The following is a 20,775-nucleotide window of genomic DNA, read 5'->3' on the forward strand; positions in this document are numbered from 1 at the left end:
AATATCTTTATATCTCTTTTTTCTAATCCTCAAGTCATCATTTAAAAAATATCCGCATCCTTTTTTATCTCTTTTTATCTTAAATATTAAGTATTATCTTATATACTTATTTTATATTGTGATTATTATTAGCAATCTAAATTAGTATGTTAGCATTTTTGACATTCTGCTAAGCACCCTGATCTTTCCTGGATTCAGACTCCTTTTTAAATCCCTCTTTCAGCCCATTGTTGAATGCAGGCAAGCATTCAGAAAAGTTACTCCATTAATTGATAAATTTTACAGAAATCTGCTATCACAACAATTATATCCTTGTACTCAACGAATAGCTTCCCCAGATGCTACCAGTAGACTAGAAGTAGGCAATCTTTGATGAATCAAAGTCTGAAACTCTGACTCCCAATTTTCAGGAATGCGACGACTTAATAGCTGACCACTAACACCCCAATTAGCAATTATAAGTTACACATAGTCAGGGATCACATAAATATTACATATAGAACAATGCATACATTTTGCTTCTGAGCTGTGGTGGTGTAGTGGTTAGAATGTAGTACTGCAGGCTACTTCTGCTGGCTGCCTGCAATTTGGCAGTCCAAATCTCACAGGCTCAAGGTTGACTCAGCCTTCCATCCTTCCGAGGTCGGTAAAATGAGGATCCAGATTGTTGGGGGCAATAGGCTGACTCTTTAAACTTTTTAGAGAAGGCCGTAAAAGCACAGTGAAGCGGTATATAAGTCTAAGTGCTATTGCTGTTCTGAAGGTGCCTGAGGATAGGCTCCAGCATGAGTCTGACAGCTTGGAAGAATAAACCTCTGGTCCAGGCGACTGACTCAGATTGGATCCTGCAACATTATCCTGGGACACATGTATTTGCCTTCATTTGCAGTTCCACCAAAAGCCATGATGACATCAATGGAATAGATGAAGCCTGTATTTATCTCCTTTTGTTTTGATTCCTCAGTGGACAGGAATTAAAATGGAGGTTTCTGGAAAGCAAATTATTTCATTTTGTTTGGGTGTGGGAATGTTAAAATGATAATGAAAGCAGGTCTCTTATTTCTCACTTTTAATTTGGAAAGAAAAAAACAAAAAGTGGCTGCTGAAGAAAATTATTGCTGATAATTGACAGATTTTGTGTGGAGTTGTGTGATCTTAGAATGAGAAGATGCAAATGAAGTGGTACATACCAACCATTGGCTATTGTGGATACTGAAAAGTATTGGAGATTGAATGGAGCCTTGTGATATATACAGTACTGTACTAGTTGCCATTTCACAGACCATTTCCAGAAGACTCCATATGAAATCTATCTGAGAGTTGGGAGCAGAACCATTGCAACAATACTTCTATTCCCAAGTCAGTCAAATGATCCAAAGGAATATTATTATTGATTTTGAAAATTGATGGTGAGATTATAAAAATCAACCTGGTCACTTTCCCTTTGTCAAATTCCAAACTTTATCCATTACTATGTCCAAAGTATTCCCAATCCCTATTCTGCTCTGAAGTCAGTTTGAAATTGGTGAAGGCAATCTCCTTACTACAGAACTGTCTGCAGGTGAGAAGCTACTATCTTCTTTACCACTTTAACAATGCATGGCCAGGCATGGGGCAGTATACAATTGCCATTCTCTAGTTACTTCATAAGAGCTCTAATAATTGCTTTATTGTGGGTTCAGTTTGAGTTGGTTCAATATCGTTACTAAACATCTGGCAAAATGAGGACATGTCCTCATTTTGTCCTTATGTCCTCCACCCAAGAGGCATAGGCTTAAAAATCAAATATTGTCTGGCGCTTTGAACATCTAAATGAACCTTTTTCTATGCAGTGCTTTCCTAATACAGTATTTCTCAACTTCAGCAACTTTAAAATGTGTGGCTTCAACTCTCAGGCTTCCCCAGCAACTGGCTGGGGAATTCTGGAAACTGAAGTCCACATATCATAAAGTTGCTGAGGTTGAAAAACAGTGTCCTAACAGCAACAGTGCTAACAGCAAATTAACAATTGACAAGACTTTAATCAATTATACCCTGAAGTCTTTTGCCTCCTAACTGCTCTCCACAGCAAGCATCCTAGGCAAATAGCAGGTGCTAGCATATACCTCCCAATCTCTCTTTGTGTGTTTACTGATTTATGATCCTTTCCTTTCCAACAAATGTACCATATATACAAATATTAAAAAGTTAGCATATCCTGTTCAGATATCTGGAAAGGCAGGACAGACAAGTTGTATAGATTTCCCCCTTGAAGTATCCTATGTATTGTTTCAAAGATGCACAGGCAATATGTCAATTTTACTAACATAAACAACCCTATCTTATACTAATTTCCTGCAGTCTTCATATAAACCTGTTTACTTATAGTTTTCCATAATTTCCCTTAATTTTGTGGCTTGAGGTCAAATGACCTTGTTATGCTGTTGTTTTTGGAGAATGTGGATGCTATTTTTTAAAATGTTTCTTTTTCATTTTTATTGCCATTGTGAGCTACCCAGAGTCCTGATACATAAAATTGGTGACCATATAATAAATAAATGAATTAAAACCTCTACTTTTATTTCTGGCACTGCTGTTTTAAGTGCTGTAGATAATTTTCCCCTCTTTCCTTAAACTGCTTTCACTTTCAATTCTCTTTTCCCAATCTGTGGACAGAATTTTTTTTTTTTAGCCCACTGACTCATATTGTAGATTTGTTTCTCTCACTGTCTTTCTTTCTTGGAGATTCCAAATTGGTGAATCATTTGGAAGTAAACAGCCTTTATCTCCGACTATAGACTGCTTTTCCTTTGCTTGCACATAGCTCTTAGCTGACTATGCATCTTTCCGTTGCTCCCACAAACATTCATCTCCTGGCTGTTACACATTGTTTTCTTTCTGGGTGGTGTCTTCTGTTTTTTGATGAACCAATATGCTCTACGCTCAAATATGCCAACTCCTTTTTTTAATACACCCCAAACACTAGCAATCCATCCTGACGTTTAGTTAGCAACCAGCAAATAGATGAAAATTCCTGTTTTCTCTAGAACACTTTCCTATTGTATAGGGTAGAATTTGTATTGTCCAGAAATTTGGCCTCTGTCCAGAAAACCCTGCACATTTTCATCTGTTAAAGCTGTAGTTTACATTTGAAGAAAATCTTTGCATTTTCCAAAGTCTTTAGTGTGAACGCCTTTCCACATACTTTCATTAAACAAGAAAACACTTCTGTATTGAGCTTGCTAGTTTATCTGTAACAAAACCCTGGTTTAGAAGAATCAACAGCACATTTGGGATAATGAAAAAAATTCTGATGAAAGCAGAAATATATGTGCCATGAATAGTTTTGACCTTTTTTGAAGAAACTAGAGAATGTTAGTCTACCTATTAACATTTTAAAAAAAGCTTGTACCGTACTCTAAAACTTCTACATTTTGAATGATCAATAATATTATTTGTCACATATTTAACATTTAAATAAACAACTCCTCAATCTGATTTATCCCAAATCAAAAACACTTGATCTTGTTTCAAAAGCCTGATCTTGATGATATGATTCTGGTTGAACATTTTAGTCAGAGTGTTTTCTTTTCATTTGAAACAATTAAACAGAATTCAGGAACAATTTTCTTTATCTGACTTAAGTTCCTCTAATTTTCTGCCAGCTGGAAATAGAACAATAGAAGGACGTATATATCTTTTCAATGAGCATTATTCACTACTTTCTGTAGCAAACAACATGTACGTCCTTCAAAATAATCTTCCAGCGAGACTCCTTCAGGGATGACAAATGAAAAAGAAGATTAAAAGGTTTCCAATTTTCAACAGATAGAGCGTTCTTGGCTGTTTTTAAGCCTTGAGTCAGAAATTTGTGACTATCAGGGACTATTTATCTGTAGAAGAAAGGAGTCCAAGGACCATATTTTTGGCAATGATCACTTGCTGCTTTCCAAGAAAGAGGGATACCAAACAATAACAAGGTAGAGATTCGTATACACTCTGGGACTGAGAGGCAGGAAATCTGAGTGATCTGATTCCCTGGTGAAGTTTTTTTCCCCAGGAAGTGACATGTTAAACAGGGGTAATCTTTTTCCTATTCCAAACGAGAGCCACACCTCTGTGACGAAGTGGAATGTTAAGAGAACTAGAAACCCTTGTTTGATTATGAGGGACTCTGTGCTTAGATGACCCTTTTGATGGACAGGTGAGAGCTTTCTTTAAATGTGGGGGAAGCAGGAAACGGCAGAGGAGAACAGGGGAAAAGAGTTTGTAACAGGAGAAAACAGAGGCAGGGGGTGAGGGAAACAGGACATGGGGAGAATTTGCAGCCTTATTTCATTATTTTTCATCACAGACTGATACTGTTCACTGGTATTGCAATACTACTGAGAACTTATAGAAGAGGGGAATCTGTGTTGGTGAAGCATTTATCTTTCTCATAGCTCTTAATAATTACTCTTGTGATTGGTCTATGGATTTGAGGATTGATGGTAGATATTTTTTATCCTGCTTTCTTTGTTACTTTTATAAGTAACTTAAGGCAGCGACCTATTCCTTCAATTTTCCCCACAACAACAATTCTGTGAGGTGAATTGGGCTAAGAGAAACTAAATGATTCAAAATCATCCGGCTGATTTTTCATGCTTAAACTAGAACTCAGTTTCCTGGCTTCTAGGCCGGCACACTAAACAACTACACCAGTCTGGCATTCCTAAGCCTCATTGTAGGAACTGCTTGTGACTGAATTGCAATCGACTTTTTCTTCTGATTTCATTTGTCATCCCCTCTTTTGTTCCCATTCTTTGTTATTGACATACCATATGCCTGCATTAAACGTAGCATGTCGCAGTTAAAGAGCAGCTGGTACTGACACTGTGTTTCCAAATTTTGAGGGGATTATCTACTATATGGTTTTGATTGAGTTGTGGATATTTGCCAATTTCCTAAAGGAAACCCCAGCGAGTTTCAGCCTAAGTGTCAATATGGGCAGAAAAGTAAGTGGTTTTTTGTTCTATTGCTTGGGGTTCACTGCCGGGTCATAGTTAGTGAGTGGTTTGGGTGACAAGGATTACATAGGTGTCTTATCTTCTCACAGTGCTGCTGAAACTCAGTCCTTATCTAGGTTAGGATTTACTCCAGAATGGGGATTTCACTTCCTCCATTCCCTAATCAATGCTCAGGAAAGGAGGAAATAAAGTGGCGTTTTGCCATACTGTTCTGCTGGCTCTACAGATGGCCTTCAAATATGAGGAATCATTTTCATTGTAGTCCTTTCGCATATATTGAGTTGGATATTCAGCTAAAGGACATTGGGCAACGAATAAATAGAGCCATAGTATTTTAAAAGGCACAGAATAATTGAAATACCAACTCTTTTTCCATAATAACCTAATTAGGTAGCTGATGCTTGTGCTCTTCACATCCTGCCTTAGCTGTTCAAGTCTCCCTTCTCCCTCTTTAGGCACAAATGAGTTGACATCATGTAGGTGGAATACATTGCTATTTGCGACAGACATTCTTAGCCAGTAGTAGCTTCTGCTGAGACCCAGGAGGAAATACAAAAGCAAACAGAAGCCCATTTTAGTCATGGAAAATCTCTAAAGGAATATTGCTCCCTTGGTTGTGATTTTATTTTTAAAGAGTCATTACAGTGATTTTATTGATTTATTTAATTTGATTTTTGTGCTCTCCAACTTGAAATATCACTCCAACTTGCAAACAACAGTTAAAATAAGAATAAAAACATCAACAAACCCCTCCCAAAGAAACATCATACCAGAGACAATGCACATATCCATACCCCCTAAAAATGGATTCATAAACATCCTGGCCCAATGCCCATGAAAAGAATCAACTTTTAAAAGCCTTATGGAAAGTCATCAGGGCTACAGAAAGCCACAGAGTAGGCATGGCAATAGAAAAGGCCTTTTTCTTTGGTTCCATCAAATAACATAGCTTAATTGAGGGGACCAGAAGCATGCCAACTTTGTTGGATTTCTGCAGGCAAAAGTAATAGGAGAGAGATGGATAACCCAATTCTGTGCCATTAAAGGCATTATGGAAGGCAACCAGCACCTTGAATTTACTCAGAAACCTACTGGGAGCCACGGTAGTTTATAAGCTGGCTTTATTGCAAGGGATGAAGCAAGACCAAGGAGCCGTGGTAACACACAGTGGCTAGAATGCAGTATTGCAGGCAAACTCTGGCCACTGCCAGAAGTTCAATCCTGACTGGTTCAGGCTTGTTTTGGTTTTCTATTTTTCCAAGGACCGAGATTGTTGGGGCAATTTGCTGACTCTGTAAACCGCTCAGAGAGGACTGTTAAGCACTACAGCATGGTATATAATGCTAAATGCTATTCCTATTGCTAAGACATACCATAACAATAAATAAATCACATTTTGAACTAGTTGGACTAGCTGCAATTTCTATGTGGCTTAGGATATATAGGCAGTAATTCAGAAGGGAAATAACTGGGAGCAAAACCTCCTGATTGAGGAAAGTGCACAATTGGTACACAAAATGTAATTGTACAAATACCCTTCTAACCATGGTTATCCTTTAAGCTTGAGTTAAGAATTTAGGAGAACCCCAGTTTGTGCAATGATTCCATCTGGATCAGTATATTCCTTTTGAGAACTGTCAAGTCCTGTGAGGTTGGCAAGAAACATTGGGATTCTGGAGATTTTTCTAGGTTTCTTTCTTGTTATAACATAATGTCACAGAATCTTGAAAGCTTATCAAAACAATTCTCTTGTACAAAGTATATCTTGTATTTAAGGCATGAGTAAGGTGACCAGACGTCCCGCTTTTAGCGGGACAGTCACGATTCCTAACAATTTGTCCCGCGTCCCACGGCGTTTTTAAAAAGTCCTGATTTTGGCTTCATATTGAAAGCGCAGTGGATTTGCTTAAGAAATCCTAACCGGGGCAAGACAAAAGACACTTTGTCTCACCCCTCTCTATTTCTCAGTACTTTCATTGAAGATATTAAAACGTTAAAGCAAGAAAACGGAACCCCCCGCCCCTTTTACTTCCTTTTATAAGAAAAGATGACCCAGTACCATAGAGCTCCAGGAAATACTTTGGCTAGAGAAGTAGCGACTGTTCCTTCCTGGATTTTCCAGAAGGGAGGGGCACGGAGGTTGGAGGTCGGTTCGTGTGGGAAAAATGGTGGCGCGCGAGGAGCTCCTCATCACTATCAAGGTTTCTTTGAAAAATATTTCCCTGGGACTAATTTCACCATTTTAATTTGCTCAGTTCTTTGTATTAACATCTACATCATTCTGGATTGACTTGGAGTGCTTTTTAAAGGCAAGCACAGAGAAGAGTCACTGAAATGTATCATTTTAAAGATCAGAAAAAGGGGGCATTTTCCTTCTGCTTTTCCCTCTTGCTAAATATTTTTAAATAAAAGTTTAGAGTTTTAAAATGGATGTAAAAAAAGGTTTTTCCCTTTTTAATATAAATGATGATAATCTATAAAGATTAATAGGTGTGAACAGAATTATATGTTATTTATCACAGCAAGATGAAAAGTAGGGATAGTTAAACTGATTGCTTTATTCAAAGAAAAGAACATATCTATTTTAGTTTCCATGTGGAAACCACTTTTAAATTTTGTCCTTGCAGTGGAAAAAATGAAATTGTGATTTTGGTTTTCCTGATTAGATAGTTTGTTGTTATAGAAAATGGGTAGTATATATTATTGTGTAAAAGTAAAAAGTTGAGGTTGTAATGTTACTATCTTCTACTGTGCTAAAAAAGAGTCAGAAGTCAATGCCTCTCCCCCACTTTTCCCCTTCTACAACACACTTTCTCCTTTTTCCCTTTTTCCACTCTTAATTTCCCCTTATTTTCATTTTTTTGTCTTTTATATTCTGATAAACTAATAAAAATAATTAAGCAGGCGAGAAAGATGAAAAGTAAATGTGATTAAAGTTCACTTTTCATCTTTCTTCACCATCAGTGCCTTTCCCTCTCACTTTGGCCTTTTCTAGTGGAGCAAAAATAATATTTCTGCCAAAGCTTCCTTCCCAGGGGAGAACTCCCAGAATGCCAAGAGATGGGCATTAAAGCCAACCCAAAAAAGAAAGATCCTATCCCAGAAATCTTGCTTCAAGCCGAATTTCCCCCCATTTCCCTCATTACACTAAAAAAAACCTCTTCCGTGTCTTCCTACTAAATAAGAGCCTTTTGGTATAGTGGTGAAAGGGCTGGCCTACACACCAAGGGAAGATGAGTTCAAGTCCTGCTTTTGGGCCAGTCGTTCTCTCTCAGCCCAACCCACCTCACAGGGTTGTTGTTATGTGGAAAATATTAAAAGGAAGATTAGGTATGTTTTCCGCCTTTCAGTTATTTGTAAAAATAAGACAGGTGGAATAAAAATCTAATAAATAATAAAAATAAAAATAAATGAACCATAGACCATTTATTTTATCAGAACATCTTATTCCTAATCAATTCAATTGGATTATTCCTTCATGAGGATTGAAGGTAGCATTAACTAAAAAGTCCCGATTTAAAAAAATATATTAATCAAGGGACCCCCCCCCCCCCCGGTCAATGGTGTCCCTCTTTACCAATGTTAAAATCTGGTCACCTTAGGCATGAGTCCCTTTCTCATCACTTTGACTCAAGAACCTTTTCTGTAATAGTGCTACCTCATCATTTAAATAACTGATCCTAACCATGTGGACAACTACTGGGTTGCAGATCACACTTCAGGGAATTGGAGATAAAGCCTTGAGATGTTCCATTAAAAAATAAATTTTGGATAACCATGACTCAGTATTTTGGCAAGATGTCCACTTGTGTTGAAACTGAAATGGGAGACAGAGCAATCTGAAGGACAACAGAGAGGGGCGTGGAACAATCTTGTGTTTTACTTCTTGATAGATATTAATGTAAAAAAAGTATTCTACATCCAACCTTGCTGTAAAGACTCTATATAAGTGAACATATATCACTTCTTCCTCCTTCTATGCTTGTCATCTGACAATAACAGGTCATGTATTTATTTGATGAAGTAGACTCGTGTCCATGAAAATAAATGCCATCATAAATCAGTCCTGAAAGCAAGTCAAAACTTTTTTGTTGTTTTACTCATAAAAAGAAACTGTGGCTTTACCCCCATTTTTTGTTTCTTATACAATGAAAGTCTGTACAGTTAGACAAGGATACGTTTTTATTATTATTTAATCCTCTTAAATTGATGCCATTTAAAACAAACATTGCATAATTAGCGTTCTAAAATTTTTATTTGTGATTGCTGAGATATGCTTGTCTTTTTAATTATTGTTTTATTTTGTATTTTAATCTTTTCTATTAGTCAACTTTTAACTTTTTAAAAATGTAGGTATACTACAGGGTGTCTTTCAGTGGTGGGATTCAATTTTTTTTTACTACCAGTTCCGTGGGCGTGGCTTGGTGGGTGTGGCAGGGAAAGAATACTGTAAAATCTCCATTCACTCCCCACTCCAGGGCAAGGTTACTGCAAAATCCCCATTTCCTCCTGATCAGCTGGGACTCGGGAGGCAGAGAATAGATGGGGGCAGGGACAGTCAGAGGTGGTTGTTGCCAGTTCTCTGAACTACTCAAAAATTCCACTACTGGTTCTCTAGAACTGGTCAGAACCTGCTGAATACCACCTCTGATGTCTTTGTATTATGATGGTAATTGGGATGAGAATTTCTGTCGTTCATTGATGCAATAATAAATAATAAACTAAGGGTCAGAATGTAACCTTAGATGATGAAAGTACAAAGAACTGAATTTGTTAAGTTTTACACATCATCATTTCTAAGACGATAAAACTATGTCAAGCAAATGACAACTATTGTTTGTCTAGTCCGTGTGTAAATCATTGAATAGTTTTCCTCACCTTTTTTATTTAAATGTACTTCAGTGAATTAACAGCTACATTTTTTAAAAAAAAGGTAGTAATAGTTTGATAATGCTGTATAAAATGATAAGTATGGAATTATGCCTTGAAAATAAAGCATTTTTACCATTCAATTTAATATTGCTGAGATTTAAAAAAATAATCCATCAGTTAAATAGTTTGAAAGGTTATCTCACTATTCCAGGCAAGCAGCAATATCCTTTCTTCCATATTGATTTTAAAATGTTGATTTCATCCAAGGTCACAGAACTGTGATTTGCGTGGTTCAAGTTGCTTTAGAAACATCACTGATAAATGTTATGTGCCCTCAACCATGGTCAGCTTTCCCATATTTTAATAGGCAGTTTTATCACTTTTAATTCCAGGCTTAACTTTTATATGTATGATGATAGCCACTATGTAGAATTATATATGATGTCATGGCAAGAAGAGTCAATGAACTTTTCTCAAAAGTTGAAAGCCCCTTTCCCATCAATCTGTGAAAGGAACTTCACTTTGAATGAAGTTGGGGGTCATGAAAGAAAGTCACAAGGAGTGGCTTGGTCTTTTCTCATCAAATCATATTGTTGCTCAACAGTTACTGTCCTCCCATTGGTGCAATAATAAATTTAATGTGGCTGAAAGTGTCAGGCAGACCATGAGAACAGTTTTATTAATACAAGGATCTCTTGGAGAAGGGTGATCTCATTCTGCACCACAATAGAATAGAATAGAATTCTTTATTGGCCTAGTTTGTTTGGACACACGAGGAATTAGTCTTTGGTGCCTATGCTCTCAGTGTACATAAAAAGACAAGTTACATTTATCAAGAATCGTAATGATAGCCATAAGCAGTCAGGAATCAATCAATATCAATATAAATCGTAAGGATACAAGCAACAAAGTTACTTGTGTCCTGTAGTAATAAGTGGGAGGAGATGGGTGATAGGAACGATGAGAAGACTAATAGTAATAGTAATGCAGCCTTAGTGAATGGTTTGACAGTAGTGAGGGAATTATTTGAATTATTTATTATTATTTGTAGCTATAACAAAATATTGAAGTGTGTAACGAAAATTGGGAATCTATTACTCAGTGAAGAACTTGGATTCAGTGGGAACTGATGTAGTTAAAAGCTTGTATTATTTTGATGTAATAGTTTATTACATCTGATTAATTGGTTTTGAACATTGCTTCCTACAAAGTGGCTTACTCTCAACAGAGTATAAATGCTAGCCAATAGAATTGTTGCTTTTGGAAAATTCCTTTATGAATGTTAAATAATATTTACAATTGATTGATTGATTGATTTATTAACCACATTTATATGCCGCCCAATCCCGAAGGACTCCGGGCGGTTTCCAAAAATAAAGAGAAAAAAAAAACACATAATGAAATACATAACGAAAGAAATGGTTTAAAACAGCAACACCTCATACATTCATTCTAATCGGGGCTGGACCTCAACAGTGAGGTCAACAGCCCCAGGCCTGCTGGAATAGCCAAGTTTTTACAGCTTTCCTGAAGAGAGTGGGTATGGTCTGGATCTTTGGGGGTAGTTGGTTCCAAAGAGTCAGAGCAGTGACAGAGAAGGCTCTCCTCCGAGGGCCCGCCAGCCGACACTGACTGGCTGACAGCATCTGAAGGAGGCCCAATCTGTGGGATCTTACTGGCCGCTGGGAGGTATGTGGCAGTAGGTGGTCTCGAAGGTACTCTGGCCCTAAGTCATGTAGGGCTTTAAAGGTGATAACCAACACCTTGAATTGCGTCCGGAGATCAATTGGTAGCCAGTGCAGCTCGCGGAGGACAAGTGTAACGTGGGTGTACCTCGGTGCACCCAATATCGCTCGTGCGGCTGCATTCTGGACTAACTGCAGTCTCCGAACACTTTTCAAGGGTAGCCCCATGTAGAGCACGTTGCAATAATCCAGCCTTGAGGTGACAAGGGCGTGAGTGACCGTTTGAAGTGCCTCCCGATCCAAAAAGGGCTGCAATTGGTGCACCAGACGTACTTGGGCAAAGGCCCCCCTGGTCACAGCAGATAGATGATGTTCCAGTTTCAGCTGCGAATCCAGGAGGACCCCCAAATTGCGGACCCTCTCTGAGGGGTGTAAATTTTCACCCCCCAGGGTTAAGGATGGACTGTCTAAGCAGTCCTTTGGGGGCAGCATCCAAAGCCACCCAGTCTTATCGGGATTGAGCACAAGTTTGTTCACCCCCATCCAGATCCTAACAGCCTCCAGGCATTGGCACATCACGTCCACCGCTACACTGAGCTGGCACGGGGCAGAAAGATACAGTTGAGTATCATTCGCATATTGATGGTACTTTACCCCGTGCTGATAATCCCTTTATGAATGATAAAGAAAATTTACAATTGAGAAGATGTTGCCAGTATATGTTATCTAACTTCTTATATTTTCAAAATGTAATAGTAAACAAAAGGAGAAATCCCTATTAAAATACAGCCTAAGAATTGATCTGACTATTGCTCATATGAACAATGATTGAAACTTCTCATTTGGCCTTTGTAGCTCCTAGTATGGCAAATGACTACACTGAAGAACCGCCATCCAAGGTGACGTCAGAGGATGAGGAACATATCTATGAACATATTTATGAAACTCTGGTGTCTTCTGACAAACCACAGCAGAATCACCAAATGGCCATGGATGAGCTCATCACTACAGAGGCTAACTATGTGCACAGCCTTCAGCTCTGCATTTTTGACATCCGTGATCACCTCCAGAAAAAACAGGTGAGAATGAGAGAGATGGTCTGTAATCATCAGCACTTGAGTTATGATTAAAAAAAATTATTATCTACAAGAGGGAATCCTGTTTTGTCTTAAGGCATTAAGGAAGCTAAGCATCAGTGGCTTGTCTCAAACTTGAGACCTTAAAGTAGACTAAGCCATTAAATTAATGGTAAAACATAGGGTATAGGGAGAAAAGTCTGCAACTGGAGATACTATGGAAATTATGTTTAAGGCAAGAGAAAAAAGAGTATATTAGTTGTTAATGTATTCCTTATCAAGTAAGGATGATTGATTGGAGATATGGCTTCACTGATTGGAGATATGGCTTGAAATGACCACTGGATCCTGTGGTGAGAAAGTTTCTTCCAGATGCACAGCTGTTGTGTTCTGCAGAGTCATTCTTCAACAATGTGCTCTCAACTTCTGCACCTGAAGAATCCATAAATCAATAAAGCAGCATGATACAGCTGCTTACAGAAATACAAAGGGGTTTGTCAGGATGCACAAAGTATATATGTTTACAGTTTTAGAAGCAATGTTGGGATAGAAATGTCACTGTAAAAAGGTAGTAACTATCTTTGTCTTGTAGAATAGGAAAGGAAACTGAAACATTTGTACTTCTCTATTTCAGCTGCCTGAAATTGACCTGGAAGGATTGTTCTCTAATATAGACGATGTCCTGCAGGTTTCGAAACGTTTGTTGAAAGGACTTGAAACTTCTGTGAACCAGGGGCAGGAACAACTTTTTCATATCAGTAGGTAGTATCTACAATGATGTATCTACTGCATATTTTTAAAATACTGTTGTTATTAAAGAAATAGTATACAGGGCGGGGCATAACCTTTTCCTAGGGGGTCACAGCAACACTTGTAATAACAACACAAATAATTCATACACCATTCGAAAGCCCATCAAAAACTGAGTTTATTGACACGATTTAATAGTCAGTATGACCACCATTAGCCCTTCAAACAGCATTCAAACGAGGTGGATAAGAACACAACAAATCTTCAAACAGTTCCGTTCGATTTTCCAGATTTTTCAACACAGTTTCCAAATTCATTCTCAAAGTTTCAACCGAATATCGACACCTCATTTTAAAGCCCATAAAAAACTGAATTGAATGAGCTATTAAATGTTAAATTTGTTTCGGTTGAAACTTTGAGAATGAATTTGGAAACTGTGTTGAAAAATCTGGAAAATCGAACGGAACTGTTTGAAGATTTGTTGTGTTCTTATCCACCTCGTTTGAATGCTGTTCGAAGGGCTAATCGTGGTCATACTGACTATTAAATCGTGTCAATAAACTCAGTTTTTGATGGGCTTTCGAATGGTGTATGAATTATTTGTGTTGTTATTACAAGTGTTGCTGTGACCCCCTAGGAAAAGGTTATGCCCCACCCTGTACTTTCTATTATAATAACAGGAGTACTTTGATAACTTTGATACAAGTGCTATGAAGCAGTGTCAGATTGCTTAATGCCTTAAAAGCTGGATTCAATATCACTTTTTCAAGAGTTGAAAGATCTAAGGGTTACTTAGCCTGATGTTAATTAGCTATTTCTGTGATTCCAGAGTTACTTTTATTATTTGTATCAGAACAAAATAGTTATTCTGAAAAGTGTAGTTATTTCAAAATTGTACATGAAATTATGGACTAAAGAGAGCTGATTTAACCTCCAAAACAGTAAAGAGCTGTTGTGCTTGCTAAGTAAATGGAAGTCAATATGTTTTTTTTCCTTAGATATTTTTAATTTTTTGAGTTCAAATTCTGGGGACAGCACAGTATGAGTCATAAAAGGGGACATTTAGGAAGCCATCTGTGAAGCATCTTCAAAGCACTCCAGAGAATACTGTGGATAAAGAAAGAGAAGAATGCTGGAACCTGATGAAAAGATAGGGTGGCTAAGGGGTAAAATAAGCAGAGGATCTTAAAGTTTAAAGAAACAATGGGCAGTGAGAGACAGTAGATAAAGGAGGAGACAGTGTAAAGTGAGGCTAATATAATCTTTCATATGTGACCTAATGATAAGAAGAGTTTTGCACTGTGATGGGTAAGTAAGAAGCAGGCAAAGGATGAATCCAAGGGTTGTAATCCCATTCTTTGAAAAATTTGCCTACTGAATTCAATTGTCACTTTTGAATATCCTTGAGAGGTGTGGCACATTCAAGGACTTGGGCAGGGGGTGATAATGAAGGGATAGCTCCTTAATTTCATAATTAGCCAACTATACAGTGGTACCTTGTTACTCAATTGCTTTGAAACTCATCAAATTTGGTACTTAATGCTTGTTGTCATAAAAATTTTGCCCCAGTACTCATTGTTTGTTTGGTACTCAATGCATAAGCTAGAACTTGTCAGTGCTGGCTATCTTGATTTATTCCTTATGGGAAAATTTTGTTTGGTACTTATCAAGCCTCTCAAAACCAGTTAACAATGAGTACTGAGCAGTAATGGTATCCTATTATCTTCACTACTGGTTTGGTAGCGGGAGCGCACATGCGCTTTTGCTTCACTTGCCCGCAGCCCATCTGGGCATGCACAGAAGCTCCGTGATGACATCTGGGTGGGTGGGCAGAGCCTCGCGCCACCGCTACTATTGGTTCGCGCATATATATGTATGTATGTATATATATGCATAAAAGTGAGATTAATTAATGAGATTTAAGAACAGTTTGATGCATTAAGGCTTTTCAAGATACAGTATATGTCTTGGGAGTCTTCATTCTGATGGTTTTATAATTTTGTTGTGGTAGGCACTTTATTTCAAGAGCTCAAAGAAGAAATGGAGAATGTCTATAAAATTTATTGTGGAGACTATGACCAAGCTCTTTTACTGTTGGATATTTATAGTAAGGAGCCAAGATTGAAAAAAGAAATCATGGAAACTTTGACTACCACTGTGTAAGTATACTTTATGATGGTGGCATCACACAACCCAGATTTTTAGTATGTGAACCTTTTTACTTTTCAAGAAACACAGCCCTGGGTTTAATGAGGCAGTTACCTCAGTCAGTGGTAGGCAGCATCTGTGCCCTTTGGTTACTTCATCCCTTCAGCTTGCTGAAACAGATTAGGGGAGTATAGCTGTGAGAGATTGCAGCTCTTTTTCCAAATCAACCACTATTCACATCCAAACCAGAGGGTGTAAATCTACCATGGTCCACACAGTAGGATGTGAAGTAAGTCTACTAATGCCATTTGTATTTCATTTTGAACATAGAGGCCTTTTGCTAAATAGGAATCAAGTTTAAAAGCAGAGGAACAAGTAGATGTGCAAATATGAGCTATACATCAACTTTCCACTGGATTTTTATTGGATTGTACTAATTTTCTGCAATTGTGATGTTCAATTAATTTATGGCAAGATTCAAAGCTTATCCTTGTCCTTTACAGAATTCAGTGCCATCAGATAAGGTGGCCATTGGGCCAAATGAGTTTTTAATGGGATTAAATAAAACTGTGCTGTTTAGCATGTTTGGTTGGAGTACTAATAAAAAGGCATTGTGCAGACTACACCATGTTTCCTTCTTTAGTGGATATTATTTTTCATGGAAGGTGCCATGAAAAAAATGGTATCTAGTAATGCTCTGTGAGCATAGCAAAGCTACTGAATATTAAAACAAAACATTCTCCAAAAGCTATTAGAGAAACATTTGCCTTGACACTGAATCATTATGTCCAGAGAAAGTGTATCACAGAGTACCAGGGGCACACTTATAAAGCTCAGTTGCTTAATAGCGGTGGAGATGGTCTCTGCTCCAGCGGTTTGAGTTGTAGCTCTGCAGGGAAGAGTGAGCGCCCATCAGTTGCCTCAACTTCTGCCCACTTAATAGTTTGAAAGCATGTTCTACGCAAGTAGATAAACAGATATCACTTTGGTGGAGAAATGAGTTGGTACTCCATACAGGCAGTCAGATACCTGCGGGCTCTGAACCTTCCTGGTTGTGGTGCCCATTTGCAAGGTGGCTCCAGGGAAGGGATGGTGCTGCCGAAAGAGCCGTTTGCCTTTCTTTCTGGTGCACAGCCACCTCGCCTCCTGTGGCTCACCCTGGGAAGTGTGTGAGCCTGTCCTACAACAGAACTGGTAAATTGCCAACCAAACTACTACTTTACAATAGCATTGTGGTCTCCTGACTAATGTAACAACACCATATGATCACAACAATAACAGAATATCAATTGCTGAGCTCTCATCTGTTGATAAGCTTTTAGAGGCCTTGTTGGCCTTCTTTGAAACAAGATGCTCATACATAGGAGCTCAGCTTACACATTTCTTTCTGCCACTACTACCAACTAGAGCCCAGCTGCAGAAAACCCCTTCAAACTTAACAGAGAAGTAGCATTAGCAGCAGCAAGAATCCTTCCATCAGGCCTGCATTGTTAATCAAGGCTAATGTGTAATCCTCTCACACACTGGTGACTTGCCCATGTTCCAGGCAATGGCATGGTTATAGCTTACCATGGGGCTTTAAAGATTAAACATCTTAACTTTGCTGGAAATCAAGCATAACAATTGGAAGTGGATTATCAAGTGGATATATAGAAGATACTTTAGAACAGTGTTTCTCAACCTTGTCAACTTGAAGATGTCTGGACTTCAACTCCCAGAATTCCCCAGCCAGCATTTGCTGGCTGGGGAATTCTGGGAGTTGAAGTCCAGACATCTTCAAGTTGACAAGGTTGAGAAACACTGCTTTAGAATATTATAAAGGGAGGATGGCTATTGTATTTGGTTCATGGATTTTGTTTTGTTTTTGGTTGGGTTGTTTTTGTTTTGCAGGCTCGAATTAAAAAACAAAACCCAGTTTGACATAGTGGGTAAAGTAGTGGACTAGAAATTGGGAAATGGGATTTCTAGTTTTCTTTTAGGCAAGGGAACCAATTGAATGGCTGGATTGGCCACCCTTTCTCACCCCATTCCATCTCATTGGATTGGGGAAAAGAATTATTATGTATACTGTCTTGAGATGTACAAAAGAAAAATGAAATCTACATCAAATAAATAAATGGAGATGTAAAATGCAAATGCTGCCTCTCTGTTAAATACATATGAAATGTACAGTTTCCCGCTTGGGACGCCTGAAACATTTTAAAGTCACTTTACTCCTGATATTTATTTATTTAGGAGACACCCATTGTGAAATGACTCTGGGTAGCTTACAAGAAATGAAACGAGGAAAACCAGTAAGAAAATCCCTGCGTCTACACAAACCCACTACCTCTAACAAAAATATCGCCTACAGGGCTCCATAAACACTCCACTACAAGGCTGGGGTGGGGGGGAAATCCAGATTTTGAAGGCTTTCTGAAACATCACCAGGATAAGGGGTTGATACGGATTTCTGGACAGGGAAGGGGATGGATGTTATTCCAGAGAACAAGCTCCATGGCAGAGAAAATACGCTTTCTGGGTAACAATAGATGGCGCTGTTTGCTTGAGGGGACCCTTACTAATATATCCTTATGCATTTCTTGGTCAGGCCTCACACTGGTGCTTCGAACCTGAGTTTCTTCCTGGTGATGCCAGTGCAACGAATCACAAAATACCCACTGTTGTTGCAGAAGATTGTGGAAAACACTTCAGACTCTGACAGTGGCTATGGAGCCCTGCAGGCTGCAGCCACTGCTATGACAGATGTCAATGCCAATATCAATGAATATAAAAGGCGGAAGGAAATAGGTAAGAGAGATTGCTCTTCTCTGGCTAGGTCTACTGCAGAATGCCAGGAACCTTCAATAGCACTCAAACCCCTACAACAATTTGTTGGAAAATTGAAATCCGGTATATCTGGAGTGGGTCAAGTGAAGCAGGCTATATGGAAGTGATGGCTAACCTTTTTGTTGTGTGCCAAAAGCATCCATAATGCAATGTGCATGTGACACCCCCATGCTCCCCCCTGTGCATGCACACGCAACCCACCCCCTGCAACCCCCCACCCCCCATGCATGTGAACCTCAAACATTCCATGCAGGCCTCCCTGCAGCCTCCTGGGAGCAAAAATGGCCCATGAGGGGGATCTCCCCCCTGCAAACCGTTTTCGGTCCAGTAGGCCTCATTGCAGCCTCCTGGGACCAAAAACGGGCTGTGGGGGGAGCAACCCCCGTGCTCGCCCCTTATGCATGCATGTGTGGGCCCCCTGTGCATGCACGCATCACTCTGTGCATGCACACGCGCCTGCTGCATGTGCCCCACCCATGTGCATGCGCGGCAGAGATCTGAAAATCAGCTGGCTGGCGGGAGGCACGCATACATGAGTAGTGGAGCTGAGCTAGGCTGACGGCTCATATGCCCACCTAGAGGGCTGTGTGTGTCACCTGTGTATCGCCATCACGGCTATATGGAATGTTTGATGTATTTTTTCAGGACTTTGTGATCTAATTTCCTTGAGTTTACCTAGGGATATTGAAAAAAGGGAAAGCACATTTTAAAAATGTGATTCTAACATCATTTCTACCTTGGCACAGCAAGCGGTTTCCTGAGTCAGCATTTGCAATGTAGGAAATTAATCAGCTACAACTCACTTATAACTCTGGGTCTAAAGCACAATGGGCAACATTATTCATACACACATTTTTTTTTCCTGCTGCGCTTCCAAACATGCAAACAATGGAGAAGTCACTTTGGAAAGAAAAAATACATTGGAAGGCATAATTCTTCTTTGGGAGAGTTGGGACCAGTCATGCCTGAGGAATATGCCTTACTGAATTGGAACCAGCCATTAATGAACTTAGCTTCAAAGCTGAACTAAAACTAAGGGATAGGAAACAGATCATCTTTGAAGATGGTCATAATGTAGCAGTCTGTAGGTTTGTCTTGTCAGAATTGTTTGCATAAACATAGCAGAGCCTCCCCCAGTACAGTAGATGTGTTGGACAAGAGTTCCCATCGTTTTGAATCAGGGTGCTGTCCTGGAAATGACAGAAGTTATGGTTCTGATAGAAGAGAATATTTGTAGCTCAGGGCTAAACTTTGGGGCCCTTGATGCTCTGTGGCCTTGGTTGTTTTCTTGCAGACATTTCATTATCTGATAGGTAGCACCATCAGTGTTAGGCATCAGTGCTAGCATCAGCCTAGCACTGATGATGTTAATTAGTTGGGTAATGAAATGTCCGCAAGAAAATAACTAAGCTCAGAGAGCACCAAGGACCCCAAAGTTATGGTTCACTAAATTTGGGGATTCCTAAGCAAGGAAAATCTATTATATACTCTTCTTTAGCTGAAGAGACAATGGCTACAAAGCAGCCTCTTGATCCTATATTTGATTGCTTCTTTAGCTTGTTGTTAATCAGTGTATCCAACTGTATCAAAGTTACAGTAGCTATCGAGATTCTCCGTCATCCAGGTCGGAGGGTGCTTTTTCAAGAGGCAACTGGACTTTCTGGGTTTTCTCATCCAAGAAGCTTCTTCAGCTCTGACTGAATGATGGGGAATGGAAGGATTTATATTCCTAGCCAATGATAGTTTGCTGCATTAAATGGACATTGAGTCAAGGCCATCCGATGAGAAGGGTTCGAATTAGAAAATGACAACTCCCTAAAATGTAACCGTGTCTGAAAGAATTCTGCCACTTTTACTTTCAGACGCGGTTATGTTTCGGGGATTTGTCATTTTGGAGTTCATTTGCTTGTGAACCCAGCCCTTCTCAATGGATGGTCTCATCTCAACCAAATGTCTGTTAATGCAGCGAAGTATCATTGCCTAAGGGTATAAATCCTTCCATTCCCCACCATTCAGTAAGAGCTGAAGAAGTTTCTTGGATGAGAAGCGAAACGTCTTCAAAAGAAAAAAAACGCAGAAAGTCCAGTTGCCTCTTGAAAAATCACCTTTGGGATATCAGTTACGTTTTCCCGTGGCATTCTTTTTCTTACATTTACTGAAGAATCCTTAAATACCAGGAATTTTTTTCCTCCTGCTTTATATAACTTGTTCTGTTACATTTCTCACCTTCTCCTCTTTTGGTCTGAGAACAGCAGATAAATATAACAAAGCTGGGTATCTGACTCTGCGAGAACGTCTGGCCCGTATCAATACCCACTCCATCGCCAAGAAGACTGCACGGTTGAGCCGCCTCTTCATGCACGAAACTGGGATTGTGACCAAGGTAAGTATATGTCATTCTGCCGTATGTCTTGGTACTGAATGCCCTGC

At 39.0% G+C, this 20,775-nt stretch overlaps 1 protein-coding gene across 5 annotated transcripts in view; it reads left to right on the forward strand.

The window, feature by feature from the left end:
- Positions 1 to 20,775, forward strand: part of ARHGEF37 (Rho guanine nucleotide exchange factor 37) — a 54,897-nt gene that overhangs the window by 11,893 nt on the left and 22,229 nt on the right. For 3 of the 5 annotated variants that reach the window (XM_087709638.1, XM_087709639.1, XM_014055782.2), the window contains exons 2-6: positions 12,398 to 12,621; positions 13,253 to 13,376; positions 15,380 to 15,527; positions 18,107 to 18,306; positions 20,598 to 20,728. In XM_087709638.1, coding sequence (XP_087565764.1) covers positions 12,406 to 12,621; positions 13,253 to 13,376; positions 15,380 to 15,527; positions 18,107 to 18,306; positions 20,598 to 20,728 — 819 coding nt within the window. In that variant the 5' untranslated portion in view covers positions 12,398 to 12,405. Of the gene's footprint in view, positions 1 to 4,087; positions 4,184 to 12,397; positions 12,622 to 13,252; positions 13,381 to 15,379; positions 15,528 to 18,106; positions 18,307 to 20,597; positions 20,729 to 20,775 lie in introns of those variants that run through there. The other 2 variants (XM_087709640.1, XM_014055783.2) reach the window with 2 other exon arrangements.

This window comes from Thamnophis sirtalis, unplaced genomic scaffold (assembly GCF_051295495.1).
Source record: "Thamnophis sirtalis isolate CommonGarterSnake01/CBP01778 unplaced genomic scaffold, rThaSir2_p1.2 scaffold_3, whole genome shotgun sequence".
NCBI lineage: Eukaryota > Metazoa > Chordata > Lepidosauria > Squamata > Natricidae > Thamnophis > Thamnophis sirtalis.